Raw genomic sequence first — 24,290 nt, 5'->3', positions numbered from 1 at the left:
TACATATATTTAACAATAATTCTTCTTCTTTCTTTCATCTTATCATTAATATTAATCTCATCATCATTAACATTAGGATGAGATAATTGTTTGGAAACAATACACAAGATGAGAGCATTACTGCATTATAGCATATGTTCCTTATGTTGATGGCTGTTTTGCGTGTTCCTTTACATAGAGACTCAACACAAAGGTATTTAATGGAGCGTAACAACTGACCACAATACAGGTTTAGTGTGTGTTCAGTTTAAGGGCCCCGGAGGGAGGGGCCCTGGTTCTTATCCTCATACACAAAGGCTGAAAGTGATGACCTGATAGATCAGATAATAGATATTTGAATCGTTTTGTCTCGAACATCAAACATAACTTTCGTATTGTCAGGTCCCCAAACCAACCGGAAGTCTCGTCCCTGTGTCTTCTTCCTGACTTTACGGTGGTGCGCATCTCACCGACCGGGAATACCGATTTCTGAACATTTCGGCCTTTTCCCTCCGCTGCACCGTAAAGCCGCGTTTTCGTGCTGCGGCTTGCATTGGCGTTGTGGGGTTAAGGACAGATTCTGTCGGTCGGTATTATGACAGAGGGAGATGACACACATCCAGAGGGAGCTGTGTTTGTTTTGTATGGCGAAATGAGGATGAGGCAGGGGGTGGAGAGTCGCCACAGAGACGCTGGGTTCCGTCCAAACATCACCGCATTTTAGCACTTCTTGAGTGCTCGGGATTTGCGTTACACTGCATCTGCTGCACCGCTCATTTTTCCCTTTCTTCACAGTGCATGGTGGAACATGCAGCTTGTTTGAGGACACCCCCCTTCCACATACCCATTGCTGCCATGATAGGCAGAGGTCTCCTCTCGACCGTGGCTCGGCCGGTTGGAGAAGAGGCGGATTGATTTGGGACGGTGGGTCATATCTGCGGATGTTATTCCGTTTGTGGAGCCTGTAAATCACATCCGCGCGCGCACACCGTGATTCTTACTCAGGGAAAAAAGGAGAAAGAAAACAACATGTCTTCTCGATCTGCATTACCGTCTGGAAACGACAGGAGTAGTGGAGACCATGTAAGTGCAATTCCAGTCTGCTGCCTGTGTTTGTGTGCATGCAGACGATAGATTGTGCATCCCTTAAAAAAGAAAAAAAAAAGATATCTGCATATGTGTGGTTTTATTCATTGTGCGGATGGTGAGGCGAGGGGGGAGGAGGGGGGGGGGTCATAGATGGTGATGTTTTTCTCGTTTGAGGCTCTGCTGCCCTGATATTGGACGGATATTTAAACAGAGCAGGCTCTTTGGGAAAAGGGCTAACCTTGGGTGTCTGTGCAGGGAAAGAGCTAATGGCAGGCAAACAGCCCGGAATGAGTCCATCCGCATACGATAACGCTCAGCGGATATGCGCAGAAAGCCTGAAAACCAGCCGTCACCTCTTATTATAAGGCTTGGAGAGATAGTGATGTCACATTATACTCCTTGCTGCTGCTGCTGCTGCTGCTGCTGTTGTGTGTGTGTGTGTGTGTGTGTGTGTGTGTGTTCCCTAGAAATTGGATGGGTGGGACGAGAGCAGCACAAGAGGCCAAAATAAACGTAGAGAGAATATCTGGACTGTTCGGCTGAAGCCAGGGGATTACTGCGTAAAATGATGTGCAGTCCATTGCTGCGCAGCCTACAAAGCGATCAACCCCAGAGCCAGTGGGTGTCAGACAGCGCCATACATTGTATGCTGTGGAAAACAGAAACGGCCTGCAGAAAAGAAGCAAGCTGACACCGAACAGGTTCTGCATATGTGGAATCTATCCATCTAATATCTAAATGGGCGCATGACTGATTTATGTTGCATTATGTCATTTCATTGCCCTCAACACTTTTGCACCCCCTCCCCCCACCCCAACCCCATCTGTTTGTTAGCAGAGCTTTCAGCACAGAAGGATGGTTAAGCCAATAGATGTGTGGATGTGTGTGTGTAGAAGTGAATGTGCAGGAGCGTGTGACTTTACGAGGTGTATGATTGATTGTGAATGGAGATTCTTCTATTAGAAGTGATCTGGAGCTGTTGCCGTTGCATCTCGATTATACGATGATGACAGATGAGTGGATGGAGCGGATGAAACGGTGTCTTGCCATATTGGCAGTCACAGGTGAGGCTTGGCTTGATGTGCAACGAACAGCGCAGGGGGATTAATGCACTCGCTTGCTCGCCACGCATGCATGTGTGTGCTGCCCGTGGTATTGGTTGGAGATGTTTGATTGCAGAGTTTGGATCCCAATTGGCACCAAGGTGAAGCATAGGAACATGACTGTAAGCAAGAGAAGGAATAACGGAAGGTGGGGGTTAAGGCTATGAGTGGTTGTGTTTGCGTGTGAAACTAAGAGCAAGATGACATGCTGGGGGGGAATGGAAGTGTGATGCCTCAGGGCCCAGGGCTGGCCAGGGACCACTGTGTCAGCATCTGCTCCCTATTTTTTTGTTTTTGTGTTGTTGTTGTTTTTACTTCTTTCTCTTACAAACAGTGAAAGTGATACCTCTTTATTGCCCCACTCACTACCACCTATTCTTATGTTTCCCTCTTTAAGATCTTCCCTTTGTTTGTCACATGACAAGTAGCTGTTTCATGCTGTGCTGCATCAAGCGTTGCTCGTGTGATTGCATGTTGTCGTTTTCCCCTTGAAAATTATCTGCGACTCAAGCTTGAGATGATCAGAACTGCACAGCAATGCACTAAAGTGTTGGGGTCCAGGATCAACTGTTTACAGGGTTGTGAAAGCTTCAGGGCCACCACATATTCTAGCAACAGCGTTACCTGTATCCCCTGTCAAACTTGATGAAGACATCTCTCAGCAGTGAAGTAGCAGACCTCTGAAGAAGATGATGCTGAGCCCAAAATGGAAACAGTATGTTGTGTTGGATGACAGCTGTTAGCCCAGGAACGAGGGACATGTAGTCACATGCAGATCAGCTCCAGGTTGTTGCTCTTTGTCATTACGGGTCAAACATCTGTTGGAATGATTATGGGATATGGCACCAACTTGTCATTATGAGCTTAGCAGTATTTGATATACAAAGCTGGGTTGCCTATTGTAAGTGTTGTTACCAATGTGTTTTTTGTCACTTACACAGTATGTGTTACACTGTGCAGTGATCAATGTGACAAACACTTTAGCTACTAAAAGAGTGAGTGTCTTATTGTTTGGAGACAGAGTTTATGACTAGCTTGAAGAGGCTGCAGGCACTAACTAATGCATACTATTTTACTTCTGGAGGCCCATCAGTCGTTTGAGGTTGTAGATCATCCTTAAAGTCCTTTTCCAGCCTGCTGCTGCTGCTCTGTGTGATATTGCTGTTGGCACAGTGACCTAACCTCTTCCCCTTCATTTTCCTCCAGCATGTGTCACTGGGGGCCAGCCGCTCAGATAAGGCCACCAGCCAGTCCAGCCGCTCTCTGGGTGCCCGGTGCAGGAACTCCATTGCCTCTTGCTCTGACGAACAGCCGCACATAGGCAACTACCGCCTGCTCAAGACCATCGGCAAGGGAAACTTTGCCAAGGTCAAGCTGGCCCGCCACATTCTGACGGGCAGGGAGGTGAGTTACGAGAGTAACAGACATCAAAGGTGGGAGTGAGTGATGGATATAACTGTGAAAAATGGAAGGTAACACTTGGCCGAGGTGCTGGTGTCTTTAATATTATCTTAAGAATCCAGTAGTATGTCTTCACGAGAGCCCTCCTTTTAATGATATTTTCTAAAAAGTACATTTTCCTTACCTCCTAATTAGTCCTTCTCTAAAATGTATTTGTGTACGTTTCTTTGAGCTAGCTATTTTAACACAAACAGATTGACTTATCTTCTGTATCTTTAATGCTGAGCTTCAAGCTCCATATTTTATTCTTGGACTCAAGTAGAATTTCTTTGGATGACTCAAAGTTCAAAATAGTCCTTATGATATGCTGCATGTACATCAGCGAAGTCCTTCAGTTTAAGCCACCTTTCTTCTCATTGGCTGCTACTCACAAACAGACAGGAGGGGCTAATGTGCTCACAAGGCGTTAGTTGTGGATACAGTGAACTCATTATATGAAACTATAGCCATGTTTAACATGAGCATGCACCACTGTAATACTACATGTATGACAGGAAATAAGGAAACACATACTAGGTCCTTTTAAGGGAAACTGGGAAACTATGAAGTAAAATTATTTCAAACTGTGGGTAAAAACAACCTAAACTAAACACATGACTAAATAATTGCATTACGTCTAATAAGATAAGAGTTAACAATTTATTCAATTCCATTTTATTTATACAGCAACAACAGTCGCCTCAAGGTGCTTTTTATTCTAAGGTAGACCCTACAATAATACACACAGAGAAAAACCCAACAATCATATGACCCCCAACGAGCAAGCACTTTGGCGACAGTGGGAAGCAAAAACTCCCTTTTAACAGGAAGAAACCTCCGTCAGAACCAGGCTCAGGGAGGGGTGGGGCCATCTGCTGTGACTGGTTGGGGTGAGAGAAGGAAGACCGGATAAAGACATGCTGTGGAAGAGAGACAGAGATGAATAACTTTTAATACATGATTTTATAATAATTTGTAGTACATGTTTTCTTGATGACTTGCCTCGACATCACTTTATGATTAATTATGTATTTAACAAAGCTCGGAAAGAACTTTCATCATCTACTTAGCAGCGCCTGGTTTAGCAGCACCAGTTCTAGTCAGTAGGGATTAAATCCGCTCAAATTCGCGTGACAACAGCTTGTTGAAGTAAATGTTCCGAGTGGCCTCAGTCCATGTTTACTTGCTGTAGAAAACAACATAAATATGCCTCTCAAAATAAGATTTTTCTGCATTTCTGGGTGCTGAGAAAACAATTCTTAGATATGAGTCAGTTATATCAGAAGGAAAGGCTTCACAGCATCATATAAGAGTGGTGCTATCTTTTTTTCACTCATCAAAAATTCCTTGATGTCTCTTCCAGGTTGCAATAAAAATCATTGACAAAACTCAGTTGAACCCTACCAGCCTACAAAAGGTGAGTTTTTCCTTTTGATACTAATGAGACAAGGGAATATATGTGTTATGTGTTCAGGTACAAAACAGAAACAAACACTGGTTTAATGTTATTTGTCTTCATAAGCAGAAACAAAGCATGGCTTCTGTTGGGGGTTTAGAGGCTGGTCAGGTTTGTCCTCAGCTGCTTCCACCCTCTCACAAGGGACAGGAATGAGACAGCATCTGATCGAGAGAGGGCTCATGGGATGTGATGCTGTTTGACAGGTGCTAGGGACTGGATGGGAGTGAGAGGAGACCTCTGCTCCAGAGATCAACTCTTGTCTCTCTCTGGGCTAATCGCCGGCCTGAGAGGGACTGAGTTATTTCATAAACCGGGGTCACGCAACCTATACTTTCTTAATTTGCCACGAAAAGCTTGTTTCTATGCATGACAAAGAAAACAGAAGATTTTGTAGCAGTTCAGAGGTGGACTGCTACAAAATCAGCTGTGCTTGGTGTCTGTCGGGTGCATGGCACAGTCTGGTTTCTTGTTCCTGCTGGGCAGAATGTTGAGATGTGAGTCTAAACTGTAGATACTTGTATGGCTTGTTATACATGGATGTCTGGTATAGATGGAGCAGGAGACAGCAAGACTTCATTATTTTACTAATTAAAAGCCATTGTGCCTCGAAATGTGGGCTGTGTGAGGTAGAAAAATAAAAGGTAAATAGAAGTTCAGAAAATGCAGGTGACATGTGCTGCTTCCTATAATATCCACATAAGGGCCAAAGTCTCAACATCATACTGCCATAAGTCTCTCTACGTCCATCAGCCTGCACAAGCTCCTCTGCCTGTGGACAAGAAGCGAACAGACCAGAAAAAATCAAATCAGGGACGAAATAATCCAGTTTTATTTGTGTGTAGTATGTGTGTGATTTCATTTGACTGAAGACATCTGCATGTCTGGCTTGATGCAGTCAACAAGACACTAGTTCTATAGGATAGGACCCTTTGTTTACATTAATGTGGAGGGTAACACTATTGCAAAAATGTCCAAGAAGATTTGCCTAGAATAAACACCAATTAGAGATTTTGGGATGGTTTATATTTGATTTGATTTTTTCTGGTTTTTTTGTATTTATATCTTAAGTAGATCGACAGCAGTGACCTCAAGCTGTTGCAGCTTAAGTGCATAAATGTAAAGTTCTAATTGTTTTCTTTTGCCCTTTTCACTGACTTCCTGCAATCCTCATTCTTAAAATCATATTTTCATGGCATCCTCTTCAGGAACTGTAACTGTAATTCTAACTTCCATGTGATCCCATCTTCCTGGGTGCACCTTTTATTGGATTGGATTGGCTCTTGTGGGAAACGAAAGAGGTGAAGGAATTTCCGCCAGTTAGGGAGAAAACTCCACACCTGGCCACTGGTTATAGCTGACTTTTTTCATATACCTGTGGGCTAGTGAAAGTCCTTAGATTTAAACACACAAAAGAGGCAATATTAACACAATGTGGATGGTTTTGTAGAGATTAGTTGAAAGATAACAAAGTCCGAACTTAAGCATGTTAATTCAGCCAGGCTAACAGTGACATCCCATATCAGCTGACACCCTTGCATGTATGTAACTGGTCAGTCTCGTTTAGAGTGTGATATTCAAGCTGCCTTAACCTGTCTGCACTTGCTACAGGTGTGTGCCACTTTGCAGCTCACCACCATTCCAGTTCCTCTTGTTCTGGCTGTTTCTGACTTTATCAGTGCCACCCAACGTCTACTTTATAATGCGATGGTGTCTTATTGCTCTCCCTGCCTTCCATACATGTGCATAGAATTGGTGGAGAGGCCACAGAACAGAGCCTTGCTGCCAAATATAAATTGCTGCAGATCGAAGTAACTGTCTTCTCTTTATACGACAGTCCTGTCTGAAATCAAGTGTGTGTTAAAGACACATCACATCCAAGCAGAAATTTCTATTTCAGCGCATTTCTGCTCTGTCTACAGCCAGGAAGCTTATAGCCACTGTTCACATGCATCCTGACATAGACCTGCTGTTTTTTACAGTGTTGGGAGACTGTTTATTGTTTTGATGGATCTGACTCTTCTCAGCCTCGTTGTGATGAGCAAGGAATTAATGGGATGGCCTGGATGATAAGACACTTAAACGCTACGCATCCCAAGATTCCCTCTAGCACAGCTGGAGAAGCTGGGAAGGAGCTTGGTCTTAATACCTGGGTTGCTATGGCAACAGTGATATTGGGGCACTGCTGAAGGAATTGCATGGAGGAGGAGGAGGAGGAGGGGATGGAGGGAGACGTGGGAAAGGGGAGTGAGAAAAAAGAGAATAGAATTGCTTATCGCACCATCGTTTTTTTTCTTCCTTTTTTTGTTGCTGACATCATGGAAGAGAGTCGCCACCAACTGCCATTTGTTATGACAATGGCACTGTTATTGTATGTTCATGAAACTGGGAGAGCTGGCATAAATTTTAAAGCCCCTGACTGAAGTGTACAAATACGTGCCCCACAGTATCACAGACAGGAGGAGGGCTCAGAGTAGATGTTGGTCTGATTTTGGCTCCCAATTCATCACACTGCTGTGTGGGCTTTGCTTGCTCTTAAAATGAAAATGTTCTTATTATGAGGATTATTATAAATTTGTCTGCTCCTCTTTGGTTTTTTGTGGTAAAATGACTTGCACATTACTGTACTATAAAGACGAATGACTATATGTGTACTCTGTTCACATCAGGAGGGATGCATTACAAGATATGTTATAAATTCTTTGTTATAAAAGCATTGTGGGCATTATAGGGCACATCGTTATTTACATCACAGACTGTACATGTTCTGTACTGTACAAAAGGGCCGTAATTTCCAATTTTGAAAAGTGAGGCAATTTTATCATGCCAGTGATCAGCAGGCCAGCACCTCTGTTTTATAAAAGGTGTCTGGTTCCTTAGATGCTGAGATCTCAGTAAACACATTTCTAACGCTCACACTCATTGCCTGTTGCTTTGGAGCTAACTCCTGCTTGTGGTTGCCTAGATAACCCATCAATGTATTTACTACCAGGTGATATGTTGGTCAACAGTATCTTGCTGTCTCATTTGTAGTTGCTTCAGTTGCTCCCCGTTTGTTGAGAAAAGTTTGTCTCGGGCTTTCCTGCTCTCAGATAACAGTTTGACTTTTTGATAAAGAACGAGAAATGATGTTACTTTAAATGTTCTGGAACCTTTAAACTGGCGAAATGTCAAGGCAAGTGCTCGCAGGCACTTGATGCTGCCCTTTGACAGACTTACTAAATCTGCATGTGAAACGAAATCATGGTTTTAGGTAGGGGTCATTAAGGTGTATGGAGCTAATATCGCACACTTTGGGGAGAGCCTCACCTTCATAACTTACAGTATTAGATAAAAAATAATATTTGTTAATGTGAATCATGACGAGCTACTTTATAGATGTCCAAGAATAAAGTGTATGGCTGGACATGAGCATGATATGTATATGTATGTACAAGGAGCAACATGCAATGGACAAATGTGAGCCCCTAACTGGAATTTATCTGTGAAAAGTTCTAAATTGTGCAATTAGAAAATGACAGATTTGTTATTTTAATTTAAAAGCGAATTAAATGAAATGGAGAAAATAGTTTGCATGAAGTGTGTAACTATGCTCAGTTTCTGCTGACAACTATTTTAGCATTCAGTGTCACATGTAGGAATTAACAGCAACATGCTTCAAATGAGAAGCTCAAACTACTTATAATTGCTTGACATTTTCATAGTTCTCTGGGATCATAAAACTTCAGGGAAACTCTAGTTTAACTGACATGGATCTCTACAAAGTGACTGCAGAAATGGCCTCTCCACCACTGTATAGAGACTGGTTCCATAGTTGAAACCAGTTCTACTGAGCACCTAATTCCACTGAGGTTTTATTTATCATCAAATTTAAATTTTGTTTCTTCTTCCAGCTTTTTCGGGAGGTACGGATAATGAAAGGCTTAAATCACCCAAACATAGGTAAGTTAATGTACACATTACTGTACTTTGTCACAAGGTGTGTGCGCAGGCAGTAGTAAAAAGGTTTGAGCTCTTAAGCTCTTAAGCAGTCACTGACTGAAGTGCAGAGTGACATCTCACATGTATCAATCCCTCCCATAGGCATTTTCTACATATTAAGAGAGCCAGACAGATACCTGTGCATTTTTTATAACATTAACAGCTTTTGTTTGTGTTTTGACTTTGATCTGGTTCTGTTTTGGGCTACAGTGCAGCTTTTCGAGGTGATTGAGACGGATAAGACCCTTTACCTAGTCATGGAATATGCCAGTGGAGGTAGGTACATCAACCATCATGTCCAGGAAAGCTATGATGGAGCCCAAATGATGTATAGGGTTACAGATTTGGCATCGAAGCTCCAAAATGAAAACTGTTTGTGAGAGCAGTATGTGGCTGATTTTACAGATGAGGTCTTTCTTTAGGATGTGCAATAAAACAGAGTAAAAGTGGTACAATTTCTTAAAAACACTGATTCCTTATTTCATCCATATCCACAGAACAGGTTAAAAAAGGGTTCAGTTTAATATTAGCTTAATAAGAGTGATTTCCACTCTCATGTAAATAGAAAAAATATATACATAAGTGGAAGCAGCCAGTTAGCCTAATTTAGCAGATGGAATTGAAAGAACACCCTGGTTTTACTTCTTATTTGACTTCATTTATCTAATATATGCACAAAAAAAGGATTTTTCTCAAAGATATAATCAATGGCTGGTATGTTCTACAGAGCCAGAGTGGCTCTTTCCCCTTTCTAGTATTTACACAAAGCTAAGCTAGCTCCTGTTTCTGTGTGTCTGTTTGGGTAGTGGTATCTGTTAGCTAACGGTACTGAGGCTGTATTTCCCAGGAAAGACAGAATGTGAGACAACTTTACGCAGAGACAGAAAAATGTGTAACAATGACAGGGCAGGAGAGGAAGAAGAGAGATTATTTTTAAAGGTAAGGACTGCTCAGTGACATTTTATAGACTGGAAACTTGAAGCTAACTGCTAACTCTGGTGAGGTTTATAGTAATGTACCATATTGGACTGGAGCGGCTAGTGTTCATGGTCAATGTTATCTTATATCGCAGGTATCAGGTATCAAATTCAATTTAAGATGAGAATGTTGATTAGATTCATTGACTGAAATCATCCTTGATAGCTCATGTAATATCAATAACTTATGTCTTGTTGATTCTTGTTGATTCAGGTGTGTGATTAGTGTCATAGGTCAGCTGATCAGAACCTGAATGCAAAATTTACTGAAGCTCACAAAAGCAAATTATTGTGGAGGTCAGCTAGGCCCTTTTTTCTTTTATACTTCAAGTACATTTCAGAGGTTTTACTTTTTCACTTTTGCTTGAGTAAGAAAGTTCAATAAGTACTTTAACTTTACAAGTATTTGTACTTCTACTTAATTGAGGAATATCTGTACTTTTTCCATCTGTGAGAACTGCTTTCATGCCTTATGAGCCTGAAAACGATAGCTTCCTGGTTTGCTTTAAAACCATGTGGCATGCTACATCCACACAGTCGTTTTTATCTTGCTTGCGCGCAACCAATTTTACAAACATGAAGGCCGATAATACATATTCACAATAGAAAGAGTAAATCATAACCGTGTGTTTGGCAATGTTATGTTGTATTTTTGATAAAATGTTGTAGGGATGTAGTTGACGTTGGTCATTGAGAAATATCAATAGCAAGACTGAGATCTGACAGACTCAGTTAACTGATCCATCATAGAAACACAGTGTCTAAGGGGTTTAAGTCCTTCCAAACACTCATTCACTTCGGCAGGATTTGTTCTTCACTATTTGAAAAATCGCTTTGACGTTGTCCATCTTCATTCAGAGAATTTATGTACACTGCATATGTAAAAATAAACAATAGCTCCTGGGGTATTTCCAGTGCCTGGTAGACACTCTCTGTATTGGTGTCATATTAAAAGAAAATACATTCCTGACTAGGAAAATGTTGCTACATGCAGAAATTCAATGAAAGTGCATGTTTGCTTATGTGTAGTTATGATTAAAGACACCCTGCACTTGTGATTTTTCAGCTAGAATTTGCTTTTAATCGAATCGCTCTTAATGAGCGAGGCAGTTGCAGGAGGCTGGGAGAACCAGAGAAGTTCTACCATAATGAGAAGAACACTAGATGGACAAAACACCTTCATGTTAAAATATATTTTATATAAGTATAATAAAAAGTATTTGCAAGAAAGAAAGAAAGCGTTTGTTTTTTTTTTTCTGATTATTTATTTACAGTGGATGACATCATCACACTGTGGCAGGAAAACACCAGAAAAAAATCAAAATTATTTATAAAGCTTAAACTACTGGCCTGGGTTTCTGAATTTTCAGTATCCTCTCACATTATAATGATAATAATTATTATTATCAAATTTCCAAAAATTTGTCATTACATTCCCAATCGAGTCACACATCCTGATATAGAGTCACGCATAAAAACATTTAGGCTGAAGAAGGAGAAAAATAAAAATAAGTCTGACTTATTAATATCTAATGTGCCTCAGTGTTTCAGTGTTCTTGCATTGGCATACTCAGTAGTAAGTCTGACAAATAATAGTGTGCCTTCATGCTGATGGACTGGCACACCCAATAAGAATAATATATCTGATGAGTAATAAATAATGTGCCTCAATGCTATTGCATTAACACCCTAAAAAAATTTAAAACAGATATTATTCTGAGGGGGAGAAAGTCTGTTCCACTCTCATCTCCACAGTATCATATGAGACCCAGTTGTCAGTTAGCTTAGCTTACCTTAGCAGAACAAAGCAGCCTATTCTATAAGGCTGTAACCTTATACGTATAGTACAAATGGCGATGTTGTCGATCTTGAACTGAAAGGAAATGAAAGGAAACGTTACTTCTGTAACATAGTTAATTTAAAGAAGCCTAAATAACATAGAAATAACCAAAACTACAGTATCACACCTTTTAATCTAAAATTGTGAAATATAATAATTTTGGTGGGCAATTGAATTATTCCACTCAAGTGATAGCTGTCCAGAAATCCACATGTCATGTTCAGGCACTATGACATATTGGAATATAGTGTGCCTAAACCTTTTTATGGCTATATGTGATAGACAGACTCTTTAAAAAGATAACTGTGGGCTATGCGCTAATAGCTGCTCTGTATTTAAAGTTAATAGCATATGGGACCTCAACATAAATAAGTGAGCAGCCTCAGTGCAGTAATAATGTTGCTTTTAAACAGACTTGAACACATTAATACCCGCCAGCACACGCATCTGTACACTATCCTTTTCCTGTTTGCATCCATTTGTTTCTATTTGTGTCAGTTTCTCGTCACCAATCCCATTTTTCTGTGTTGTGTCTGAGACCATATCATTTTCTTGCTGTGACCTTGGCGAATGTCAGAGGCATTGATTCAAATGTGGGTTTTTTGCACGCCTTTAAGTCAGGGGGTAAAAACCAAGTAAGTATTAGGGAGTCGTAGTGGTGTAAAATGCCTGTGAAGGCCATAATATGCTTTCTGTCTTTTTCCTGCAGCATGTTTAACAGTGCATAATAGTGAAGATGCTCAAACATGATAGTATTAAAACAACAGCTAAGCTACTGTAAAGAAATATTAGTGGTCAGACTTGGGGTTATGGTTTTCAGTATTTTTATGATGCATATTCTGTTAGTTATATGTAAAGATTTACAGATTTACAGCTAGTTTTCCGAGCAGATGGTGGAGTCCTGTGAAAAACGAAGTGAAACCCATGATTTAATAGCTTGTAAAATAAATTTTTGCATGAATCATTTTCTGCAAGACTTCAAGCTCTTACATGTTTGTGGAGGATTTTTGGTGCACGCTTCTTAAAAATGTTGATTCGGTTCATGGATTTTTTGGGGCATTTCAGTCGGGTTGTGATCTGAACTTTGAGCCATTGCAACATTTTTAATCTTTTGTAGATCATTGTGCTGTTGCATGACTCAGTTTTAACTTTAGCTGTCAGACAAACTGACCTTTGACTCTAAAATTTTGGCATTCAGAGGATTTCGTGGTTGACTTGGTGACTGCATGTTGTTCAGGTCCTGTGGCTGCAGAACAAGCCCAGATCATCAACCCTCCACCCTCAGGCTTAACAGCTGATGCAAGGTGTTTTTGCCGATATGCTGTTTGGTTTTCTAAAAATGTAGCGACAGGCCAAACATCTTCACTTTGGTCTCATCTGTACAAAGGACATTGTTCCAGAAGTCTTGTGGGCTTTTTATAATAAAGGGGCTTTCTCTTGCCAACCCTTCCAAACAAGCCATACTCATTCATTCTTTTTGGGACTGAACTTTAACATTTAAAATGATAACTAAGCCCTGTAGAGTCTGTAGGTCTTGTTTTTCACATTTCTCTCAGCCTTGTACTGTCTAACACTGGTGGTGAATTTGCTGGGGCATGCACTCCTGGGAAAAGGGCTAGATCATAAAAATTCTAAATCATGTCACAGTATGTCAATAAAATTTATGATCATATTTTTTACAATATTGAAAGAAAATAGTGAACATTTTCTTGATGCTTGCATCTAGCAATCCATTTTCCATCCTTTCCCTACTGACATTGATGACATAACTACTAATTTTAAGAGTAAATCTACTGAAATAGGGCAGCAGGAGCAATATATTAGTAGTTACACAGTATTATTGCCTGTGACACAGCATAAGTCAAATGTAAGTGCAAAAGTGGTGTTTCCAATAGAAATGAAGCTTATGCGTAAGTTCAATAAGGAAGATCTGTAGTCACACATCTGTCTGCTTCCCATGTGTTTGGTGGCTAATCTAAGCATTACATCACTTCCACTTTCCCACGCTTTAAAGCTCATTGCGGCAGCTGTGGTCCAGTCCAATCATCTTTCTGCCTGCCTTCCTCAGCCCAATCAGCCTCCACTCTGCTTACGTTAAATCTCACCGATCACCTGTCGTTCTCCCTCGCAGACGCCTTCGTGTGATGCACCTTTCTTCCCATCTCCGCCTCTCCCATGTTACTTAGGCTCTATCAAAGCCTCCATCTTCATTTCCACCACCAGCTTCTAGACTCCAGGGAGCAGGGCCCTAATCCCTGTCACCGCTGGGATTTCATCAGAGTGTAATTGCCAAATAGCTTCATTGAATTCTGTGTATCAATAAAGCACGTTCAGTTCCATCGAATGATTTTTCCTTAGTAAAATGTGTAAAAAATGGTAAAATAACTGCTTAACAAGTAAACCCTGTAACTCCTCAGGAGTTGCATAATTTTGTCTCCTAATAGAACTGAAAAGTATTTTCTGCCAGCTGCTGTTGCATCCTCGGTCAAACTTTTTAACCATTTACATAAAGCCCTGTTTTTCCTCCATCTCACCGCATCAGTAATTTCCATCCACTGTTTGCTCTTCCTGTCATATGGGGCGCACCTAGAGAGTGCTCCAGGGACGCTCAGTGGAGTCATATGTTTACTTTGGGTGACACATCACCAGCTGCTAGTATTTCCTCCTTCATAGCCTGGTTGTACTCTGTGGTGTGTTTTTGCCTCAAGTGGTAAAATATGTTTGTTTTTTTCCACTGCAGGGATAGTTTTCTTGGATATTTTGCCAAGTACTGTGCTTTGTTTCAGATTTGTTGAAGTAGCTCCTTTTTTTAGGTATTAAAAAGATTTCCCAGATTTATGCTTAGTAGTGTCGTACACACTACTGAAGATATACACATGGTGTCACTATAGCAATGATATTACGATGTGACATTTTTATATTACATAAAAAGTTATATTGTATTTTTGTGGACAAAATCATCACTGCTGGGAAAAGTGTGGTCAAACCTTCTGCTTTCATCGATGTGGTCACACAAGAAAGAGCTTAGAAAGTATTAAAACTGAACATGTTGATTGTTTTTGGGATTAAGCAGTTAGCTCTGTTATTTCATTATATGTTAGAAGGTGTCAGGAGGCGTCAGGGACGATCGTGGCTCAACAGTTGGGAGTTCGCCTTGTAATCGGAAGGTTGCCGGTTCGAGCCTTGGCTTGGACAGTCTCGGTCGTTGTGTCCTTGGGCAAGACACTTCACCCGTTGCCTACTGGTGGTGGTCAGAGGGCCCGGTGGCGCCAGTGTCCGGCAGCCTCGCCTCTGTCAGTGCGCCCCAGGGTGGCTACAATGTAGCTTGCCATCACCAGTGTGTGAATGGGTGGATGACTGGATGTGTAAAGCGCTTTGGGGTCCTTAGGGACTAGTAAAGCGCTATACAAATACAGGCCATTTACCATTCTGTCTCTAAAAATGTCAAGTGAGATAATTGTGATATTGAAGTAGGGTGCAGAAAAGACTTTAATCAAGTTTTTATGGCCCACATCACCAGACCTGTACCTAATGGCTTCAGTAGTTATGGATGTTCCTTGGTGTTGTTAGTAGTTGTTATGGCTGGAGGCTGCCATAGATGGCAACCATGTGGATACAGGTCACATAAACTGGGAACGCCTAACAAAAATATTAAATACATGTCAGTGAATTTGTGTCAGTTTGACCATGAAACAATTTTATTTTTTTAAATATCTTTGAGAAATATCCAGTCATTGTTACAGACAGTCATTTTTAGGAGGATTTGCTAATTTTAGCCACTTTAAGCTAATGTGCATACCAGGCCTATTAGTACTGTAGCATCACAACACCTCAGCATACAGAAGAAAGTATTATTTAGTCTTTCCAAAGTTGTAGTCTGGTCTTATCAAACAAGATAAACCTTAAAACTATTCTCACATGGATTTTCATCACCTTTGGACAGAGCCACGGTAGTTGCTACCCTCTTCTGTTAAGCCTCAGTGGTTCTCATGGCAAGAAAGTTCATTTCCTAAAATGTCAAACTCTTCCTTTAGTCTGCATGTATTATATGTTTATTATATGTTTTCATGCAATTGCATGATTTGTTGATATTAAAATGAACTTACAGTACTTGCACCTTTATTAAATATTAAAAGCTGATGATGTGATTAATGTGACCGTATACATCAGCAGTGTTTACTTAGCTAACCGCAGCTTCTGACTTTGTTACCTGACCGATGTGCTGATATGCTCCTCACAGGTGAAGTTTTTGACTACCTCGTGTCTCATGGGAGAATGAAGGAAGTTGAAGCAAGAGCCAAATTTCGACAAGTATGAATACATTACCTCTCGGTGTCAACGTTACACCATTTGTTGCTTTTCCTTGTCGGTACTTCAAGGGTGTCTGTCTTTCTATGTCCACAGATTGTTTCTGCTGTCCACTACTGCCACACGAAGAACATTGTCCATAGAGATTTGAAGGTGAGGAAGCTCAGAGGAATGTCTTGGGCAACTTTCAGAGGGGGATTAAGGCTAGTCTAGGACTAGAAAATTTATTTCACTGACAGATTACCCTGAACTCAAAGTTGTAATCTCTGACTAGTCTTAATCTATGTCTCTGTAAAGGGTTTTTAATCACACTGATGAGTGAAGAGGGTGGGGTTTTTTTTAGTATGGGAGGGTAGGATGTGCAAATGCACAGTGGGCACAGTGACATATATAAGTCATGTCCAGTTGAACTTGTGGGTTAGTGGATAACACACAAGTACAACTTCCCTCTCCTCGTCTGTCCCCTTTGCACTCTTTGTATTCAGTACAACTTTATTCTCACTCTACTCTCTCTTCTGCCCCATCCATCTTTCCTGTTCTTCCTTGTCCTTTCCATCCTGCTGTCCGTCTCTGCTTCCTCCTCTGCATGAATGGATGTGTGAGTCAGGCAGAGAACCTTCTGCTGGACGCCGATGCCAACATCAAGATTGCCGACTTCGGCTTCAGCAATGAGTTCACCCTGGGCAACAAACTGGACACGTTCTGTGGCTCACCGCCCTATGCTGCGCCTGAGCTTTTCCAAGGAAAGAAGTATGACGGGCCCGAGGTAGACGTCTGGAGTCTGGGAGTCATCCTCTACACGCTGGTCAGCGGCTCGCTGCCCTTCGATGGGCAGAATCTGAAGGCAAGTGGAAGGCTGGAGGAAACTATCCGTCTGTTTGTCTGTCTGGGATACTTGAGTTTTCATCGGTGGTTTATTGTAGCAATGATAGGTTTTCATGCATTAGTACGTCACAACATTAAAATCACTGATTTATTCAGTAACGTTGATCATCTAGTTACAATGCAATGTTGGGCTGTGAAACCTTGCATCACAGCATTCATGTGAAACTAACTTTGACAAGTACCACCCACCTAAATGGGTGGGAAGTGGGTTATTTGCAGATCAAACAGCCCTCCTTGCACTTCCAAATCGTCATTTCAAGACCCATACCACCTCCCATACCTCAGACATTGCTCAAAAACAGGACAGTTAGCTGCTGACTGAACATGCAATATCCTCTGATTCAAATTTAACCAAGCATCCTCTGAATGCACCAAATGATCCTGAACCACAGATGCTTGTTTGGAGGATCCACAAAGGATGCCCAAGTAGCATTCCAGTGCCAGACACCAAAGGACTCCCGCAGAGGTCCTGTATCCATCCCCTGACATGTCAGGGGTTTTGGCAGCACACCAGTCAGCCGTGTTGTGGCTGATCGGTGCATGTTTATTAAAATGTAGACTGTGTGGGTGGCACATACATATCAGACATTATAAATGCCAAAACAGTCAAAATGCATTTATTTACAAAAGAAAGTTAGGATTGATTAGGAGTGTCACGGCGAGTGAGATGAGCCGTGTAGGAAATAAAGGAGGATCCAGGCACTTGTAAAGGTGTGAGGGTGGTTTATTAAACACAAAATAAAATGGACAAATGGCGAACGGAGCAAAGACTACCTGAACTGAGAACAACTAAACTACTGAACACAAACCAGGACCTGAACATGAAGGAGGATGAGCAGCGGAGAATGACGACGGACAGCAGGGAAGCACACAGATGAAGCAGGGTGGATACACAGACGGACCAGCAACTACAAAGACAGAAGACGCGACTTAAATACACACAGAGAAACAAACTCAGCAAGAGGAGACAGGGGTAAAACTGAACACACTCACATGAGACGGAGACCTTCACAATAAAACAGGAAACAAGAGATCACTACACGAGGACGCAGACAGGACACAGAACTAAACTCACACAAAACATGAGAACACAAAACCCTAAACCAGAATCACAGTAATATAATGTATCACAAATAATCAAAACACCAGACAACCCCAAAACACTCCAACCTGCAAAATAAACCAAAACATAAGGAACACAAAATACTGGGTCGAAACTGACCCAGAACCGTGACAAGGAGGCCCTCACACTACTGAACTGATAGTATTTAAAATGATGGTGTATTCAGTTCATATTTAATCAGCTAATAGACAAATATAAATGTTGCCATTCAGCTACTGAGGCCTCTAAAAACTGTTGAATGCTGTAAAATGCTGACAACTGTTGTAGATATCTGGTCTGTCCATCTGGCAGCAAGTGGAGCGGTGTACTCTCTGTGCAGTTTCCACATTGCAGTAAGAACAAGCACATGATTATGATTTCTTTCTTGCGTTTTGCATTTCTGATGTTTTCTAATTTCTCTAAGTGATAAAAATAAAAGAATCACAAATGTTAAAACAAATGTGTGTATTTGCTTATGTTCACAATATGTGCTGGAGATGTCACATATCATTTTAACAGGCCTTCACCTTGTAGTTTGCATCCAAATATGATGTCACATTTGACCTCTGACCTCACCAATTCCATTTCTATTTCCATTTCATTAAAATACTGCCCAGAGAGAGAGCTGCCTTGGCGGCGGTTTGGGCTCTCAGAGTGCTTCTTGTTGGTGATGCATTTCTCAGGAAGCAGGCTAGTTATTTAATATGTCCAAAAATACATACATACTGCTAAAATTAAAAAGAGTTTGAACAATAGTACAGTGTTGCTGAGTTCAAGACTGCTTTTTTCAACCTTCTTCTCATTTATGTAATTTTATCTACTGTTTCATTTAGTGTATGTTTGCAGATTTTAGCAGTTCACAGCCATTACCGTTTCAGCAGCATCTTTTTTGACATACCATAATGCCTGCAGAATCAAGGTAAACAGCTGTCAGAGGAAAGGATGTGGCAAATGTAGCTAGACTATTGGCAGCATGGAAGGACTCCATTCAGATGGTTTGTACACTAAGGCATCATCATCAGTCTTCTCTCTGTTTGTAATATCATTACTCCGTGTAGTGGGCCATGCTGAATATAAAATGAAAAATAGAACTTTTATCTCAAATTTAATAGTTGGCAATGAATGCCTCGCTCCTCCCAGAGCTCCACTAAAGGAAGGATAGAGACCCATGTATGTTTAATTTGTCACATATGTCACTATTGCTAATAAACATGAATGACCTGGTCTTGTTCTTCTCGGATTATGCTGAAGGAAATATGGAAAAACATGTATTTGATGTGGCCAACAGGAGCTGAGGGAGCGCGTGCTGAGGGGAAAGTACCGCGTGCCCTTTTATATGTCCACAGACTGTGAAGGCATCCTTCGCCGATTCCTGGTGCTCAATCCCGCCAAACGCTGCACGCTCGAGGTGAGCGTCGCACAATCAACAGAGCAGACGTTTTGTGAAATTCCCGCTAATGTGAAGCTCTTCTGTGTTTCCCTTTCTACAGCAAGTCATGAAGGACAAGTGGATAAATGCAGGGTACGAGGGGGATGAACTGAAGCCTCATATAGAACCTGTTGAGGACTACAGTGATCCAGCTCGCATCGGTGAGTCAGTGGGCTGTCAGCTTGTCCACTGAGGTCTATGTAATTAGGATACAAGGTCATCTGTGTTTTCTTACCTTCATCTTTGTTTATTTGTTTGGTTCAGAGGTTATGGTCGGGATGGGCTTCACTCCAGAGGAAATCAAAGACTCTCTGCTTAATCAAAAATATAACGAGGTCACCGCTACCTACCTACTGCTTGGCCGCAAAGGCGATGTGAGTTCTGTAGATGTATCTTACCTGTATTATTTATTTATGCATATTTCACTATAAGGCTTATTAACCTTTTCCACACAGCGCTTCAATGCTTTATCTACCTTCCATCATCACACATAACCAGTTTAGAATCAACAATTTACCTTTGGATGAAGTTTCTGGTTTAAACGCACACAGAGAACATGCACACTGCAAACAAGAGATCCAGACCAAGAACCTTTGGACTGTGAGGAAACAGTGCTAACCACTTCACCGCCTTTCCAGCCTGTAGGGTGGTGCAGATGTTAGCACTGGATCAGCAAGAATTGGAATCGTTTAACTTTTCTTTCTAATATCCAAAACTCTTTAAAATGTATGACCATAAACCAGAGTTTGCATCAGTGTTTAAGTTGGCCTAGTTTAGAATAGTATGATGTCTTTACCAGGCTTGTAGATAAACAACATAAAGGCAAGTTTGCCCCTGGTTATTAGCAGCAGGGAACAGTTTGATTATGGGATGATTGGCTCACTCAAGTAATGTCGTTAGATGGTAATTCTGGCTTTGAAGTCTCAGTAGGTGGGATGTACTGTAGCCAGATAGCCACACATTCTTCTTAGCTCAGACAGTGTTGCAGTGCATATCGACGCGGACGGTATCTGGCTAGGATCAATGGGTCCAATGGGACAAAATAATTATTATAAATATTATTTAATTGTTTGTTGTGTGTTTTCAAAAATCTCTTTTTCATATCTCTTCTCAGAGCCCTTATTCCAAATTCTGACTCAAATCTTTGTTTCTGAAATCATTACATACCATGCCATCTCCCTCTTATCTCTTCAAACACTCTGCACTGTCACACTTTCTAACACCGTTCTATCCAATATCACTGGGACATTATAGGATGGCAGTGACGCCCGCACTGCTAGTAGCCTGTCCCTGGCGAGGGTACGACCCAGCCCCATCACCAACGGGACCAACAAGCACTCCTCAGCCACTGGCTCCTCCTCCTCCTCCACCTCTTCGTCACATAGCAAGACTCAGCGTAGTGCCTCCACCTACCACAGGCAGCGACGACACAGTGACTTCTGTGAGTCTCTTTTCTAAACTCTTTCTGAGCTATGATGAAATCTGGAACCACGAACCTCCTTGTTGTCCAGTGACCACAACCTGTCATTGGGTCTCGGCTGATATGACAAGGAGACAAGTTTTCTAGTAAATTTGCAGTTATTCAAATGAGGGGCTTATTTAGGTCTGTAAGCACTGTTGTGACAGCTCTGCTTTCACCCAGTCATCTACAGAATATTCTTTATATGAATTTCTGTGTGTCTGTGCTCTGCTGTCCTCCACAACAAAGGCGGGCCCTCCATGCCCGTCATGCACCCCAAGCGGAGCCCAACCAGCACGGGCGACCGGGAACTGCGGGAGGGAAGGATGCCTCCGCGCAAGGCTAGCTGCAGTGTGATGGGCAGCCGCAGCCTGCCTCCCTCTAGTCCAATGGTTAGCAGTGCCAACAACCCCAACAAGTCTGAAATCCCAGACCGTCGCAAAGACATGACTGCCACCACGGTAAGTGACACATTTACTCTTCAAGAAGCAGAAACCTGGGCATCAAACCAAGGGCATAGGTTTTTACTGCAAGAATCGGAAAATTGGTCTTCACTACTCCTCAGCAAGTATAGTTTTACTACTGTTAGCTCCGAGATAAGTAGTCATTAAGGTTGTACAGCTTCTTAGACAAGTTAAAAAAACACAAACCTTGTGCTGTGTATAGTCAGAAGGACATCATACAGAGCCAAGAGCAGGAAGCACTCAACCTTTGTATATATAATGGAAAACAAAGAAAGGCATAAAAGAATTATTTACATAATCGTGAAGCTATGGCTTTTGTTTCCTTAAAACTATATATATATAAACTATATTTTTTTTGTCTACCTTTTTTTAAGGTAGATTGTTAGAAACAAATCTTGTTTTCATGTTGTTACAAGGTTAAAATGGTTTGTTCGAGGTCTGTAAATTGTAATAAATATTGTAACATTTAAAAAATGCATTCTAGGTGTTTTATATTCACTCAGCCGTAGTCCTGTCTGCTTCCAATGTAGCTCCAACAGATATCTTTGTAAAATGTCAAAGTTCAGTACAGATCATGGAGTTGCATTACAGTACGGCTTCACTGTATGAATCACAGTTTAAATTCCTCAACACCTCTGTGTTCTGAAATTATTCTTCTCCTCGAATAGAATAACATCCCCGGAAGCGCCATGACACGCCGGAATACATATGTGTGCACCGACCGTTCAGGAACTGATAGACACTCTCTTCTGCAGAACGGCAAAGACAACAGGTACCACTTTGTGTCGTCAGCAGTCGTACAGATTCACAGAGACATTAAGCAGGTAGCAGATATTTGGTAACATTAACCTTCAAAGGAAGGTGGATTGGATTGGTGCTTTAGTCCTTTGTTCTGATAATATTTACAAACTGAGTCACAGGGCACCACAAGTCAGTGTCCTGGTGAGGGTGAGGGTTATGTCAGGGAGGGCATCCAGCATAAAATCTTGGCTGAATCAAATATGCAGATCCTAAAGCAAGAGATTACCATACCGAATCAGTCAATGTGGTGCTGTTGACCAAAGACAAAGGAAGAGGAGAGGTGGAAGGCATATTGGGAGGCAGCAATAGGAAAAGAGAAAGCAGGAATGTGGAGGTGAGAGGGCTGGCTGATACTGTATCTGTGTCAGGATCGAGGTCTATAGGATCGCTTTGGCCAAGAAGAGGAAGTACGTAAAGGCAGAGGCAAGGATTAAGTGGTGGAAGTTGATGAAGGAAGAGTGTTTCACAGAGTTCAAGAAGGATTGAGATAGTTCAGGATGAAGTACAGAACAATATTTAAAGGAAGAGGTTAGCAAAGAAAAAGTAGGCAGTCAGGAAGAAGGAGAAAGTAGACAGGAGCACTGAGAGGCAAGGCAAAGGATGAGGCTTATAGTTAGCTGCATGCGAGGCTGGACACCAAGGAAGGAGAAAAAGACTTGTATCGATTGGCTATGCAGCGAGACAGAGCTGTAATTAAGGATGGGATAATTAAGGATAGAGATGGAAATGGGCTAACAAGTGACAAGAGTGTGTTGAGAAGATGGAAAGAGTATATTGAGGAGCTGATGTATGTAGAAAATGAGAGAGAGAGGAGCACAGATGGAGGAAAACGATTGAAATAAGAAATGAAGGGGGTTAGTAAGGAGGGCATCTTGAAGGGGATGAAAAATGAAAAGGGGCTCAGTCTAATTAACATACCTGTAGAGATATGAAAACGTCTAGCAGAGAGGGCAGTCGAGTTTTTGACCAGATTGCTTAACACAGTCTGAGTGAAAGGATCCTCAAGGAATGAAGTAGAAGTGTGCTGGTATGCTTTTTTTAGAACAAGGGTCATGTACAGAGCTGAGGGAAAAGGTCGACCATGAAACTATGGTTGTTGAAGCTCGGTTAAGAAGACAGGTGACGATCAGTGAGCACTACAGATGGGATGTTTGCTTTGGGATATATTATAGAGAAGGTCAGAATGAGCTTCACTGTGTCTTTGTGGATCTAGAGAAAGGATGTGATAGGGTGCCAAGAGAGGAACTGTGGTACAGCATGAGGAGGAGTGGCAGAAAAGTATGTGGGTGGTGCAGGACATGTATGAGGACAGTGAGGTGTGTGGTGGGACAGCAGCAAGAGGGAAAAGGTTTAGAAGATGGTAATGACCTGCTGTGATGTATGGTTTGGAGATGGTGGAGACAGAGTCGAAGATGCCAACATATTGGTACGTTTGGAAATGAATACGACATCCTTTTAACCATGACTTGGTTGTCTTGTTGATAATGGGGCCAATTTGCAAAATTAACTGTGATTTTTTTTTTTTACCACTATTCATCAGCAGCATGTTTTAAAGCTCAGTTTTTAAAACCTTACGATTAGTGCTGTCAGTGTTAATCTTGTTAAAATGACATTGACGCCATAACCGCATTAACGCGGCAAATCTCCGTATGCGAGTTACCGCAGATCGCTCCGTGCGTGGGGCTGCACGGCGTCAACCTGTTAGCACGGTTAGCTCGTTAACGCGTTGACCCATGCAGCAGTACATTAATGACTAACCTCGTATTGTGGATGGATTATCTCAGCTGTTCTCCTGACTGAAGTTGGCCCGTTTACAGCATCCTGCCATGCGATTGCATTTGTCCCTAACCATCGGGAACCCTCGCTTTAACTTTTATCGAGTGGAAAAAAGTTAGCGTTCATCCTCCAGCTTCACTGTGCTAATGTGTTTATGTTATGCTAACCACCACATAGCACATCATTACATACCAGCTAGTC

The 24,290-nt window shown here is 41.6% G+C and overlaps 1 protein-coding gene across 4 annotated transcripts in view; it reads left to right on the top strand.

The window, feature by feature from the left end:
* Window positions 1–402: 402 nt before the first annotated feature.
* The window catches only part of mark4a (MAP/microtubule affinity-regulating kinase 4a), a 33,002-nt gene continuing 9,114 nt past the window's right edge, over window positions 403–24,290 (top strand). For 2 of the 4 annotated variants that reach the window (XM_005454580.4, XM_005454582.4), the window contains exons 1-14: window positions 404–1,062; window positions 3,378–3,575; window positions 4,975–5,028; window positions 8,961–9,009; window positions 9,259–9,324; window positions 16,106–16,176; window positions 16,270–16,326; window positions 16,781–17,017; window positions 19,449–19,568; window positions 19,651–19,750; window positions 19,854–19,963; window positions 20,844–21,030; window positions 21,298–21,509; window positions 22,181–22,284. In XM_005454580.4, coding sequence (XP_005454637.1) covers window positions 1,009–1,062; window positions 3,378–3,575; window positions 4,975–5,028; window positions 8,961–9,009; window positions 9,259–9,324; window positions 16,106–16,176; window positions 16,270–16,326; window positions 16,781–17,017; window positions 19,449–19,568; window positions 19,651–19,750; window positions 19,854–19,963; window positions 20,844–21,030; window positions 21,298–21,509; window positions 22,181–22,284 — 1,619 coding nt within the window. In that variant the 5' untranslated portion in view covers window positions 404–1,008. Of the gene's footprint in view, window positions 1,063–3,377; window positions 3,576–4,974; window positions 5,029–8,960; window positions 9,010–9,258; window positions 9,325–16,105; window positions 16,177–16,269; window positions 16,327–16,780; window positions 17,018–19,448; window positions 19,569–19,650; window positions 19,751–19,853; window positions 19,964–20,843; window positions 21,031–21,282; window positions 21,510–22,180; window positions 22,285–24,290 lie in introns of all 4 variants that reach the window. The other 2 variants (XM_005454579.4, XM_005454581.4) reach the window with 2 other exon arrangements.

This window comes from Oreochromis niloticus, linkage group LG10 (assembly GCF_001858045.2).
Source record: "Oreochromis niloticus isolate F11D_XX linkage group LG10, O_niloticus_UMD_NMBU, whole genome shotgun sequence".
Taxonomy (NCBI): domain Eukaryota; kingdom Metazoa; phylum Chordata; class Actinopteri; order Cichliformes; family Cichlidae; genus Oreochromis; species Oreochromis niloticus.
Note: the sequence above shows the minus strand (reverse complement) of the source record. Positions and strands in the feature narration are given on the sequence as shown.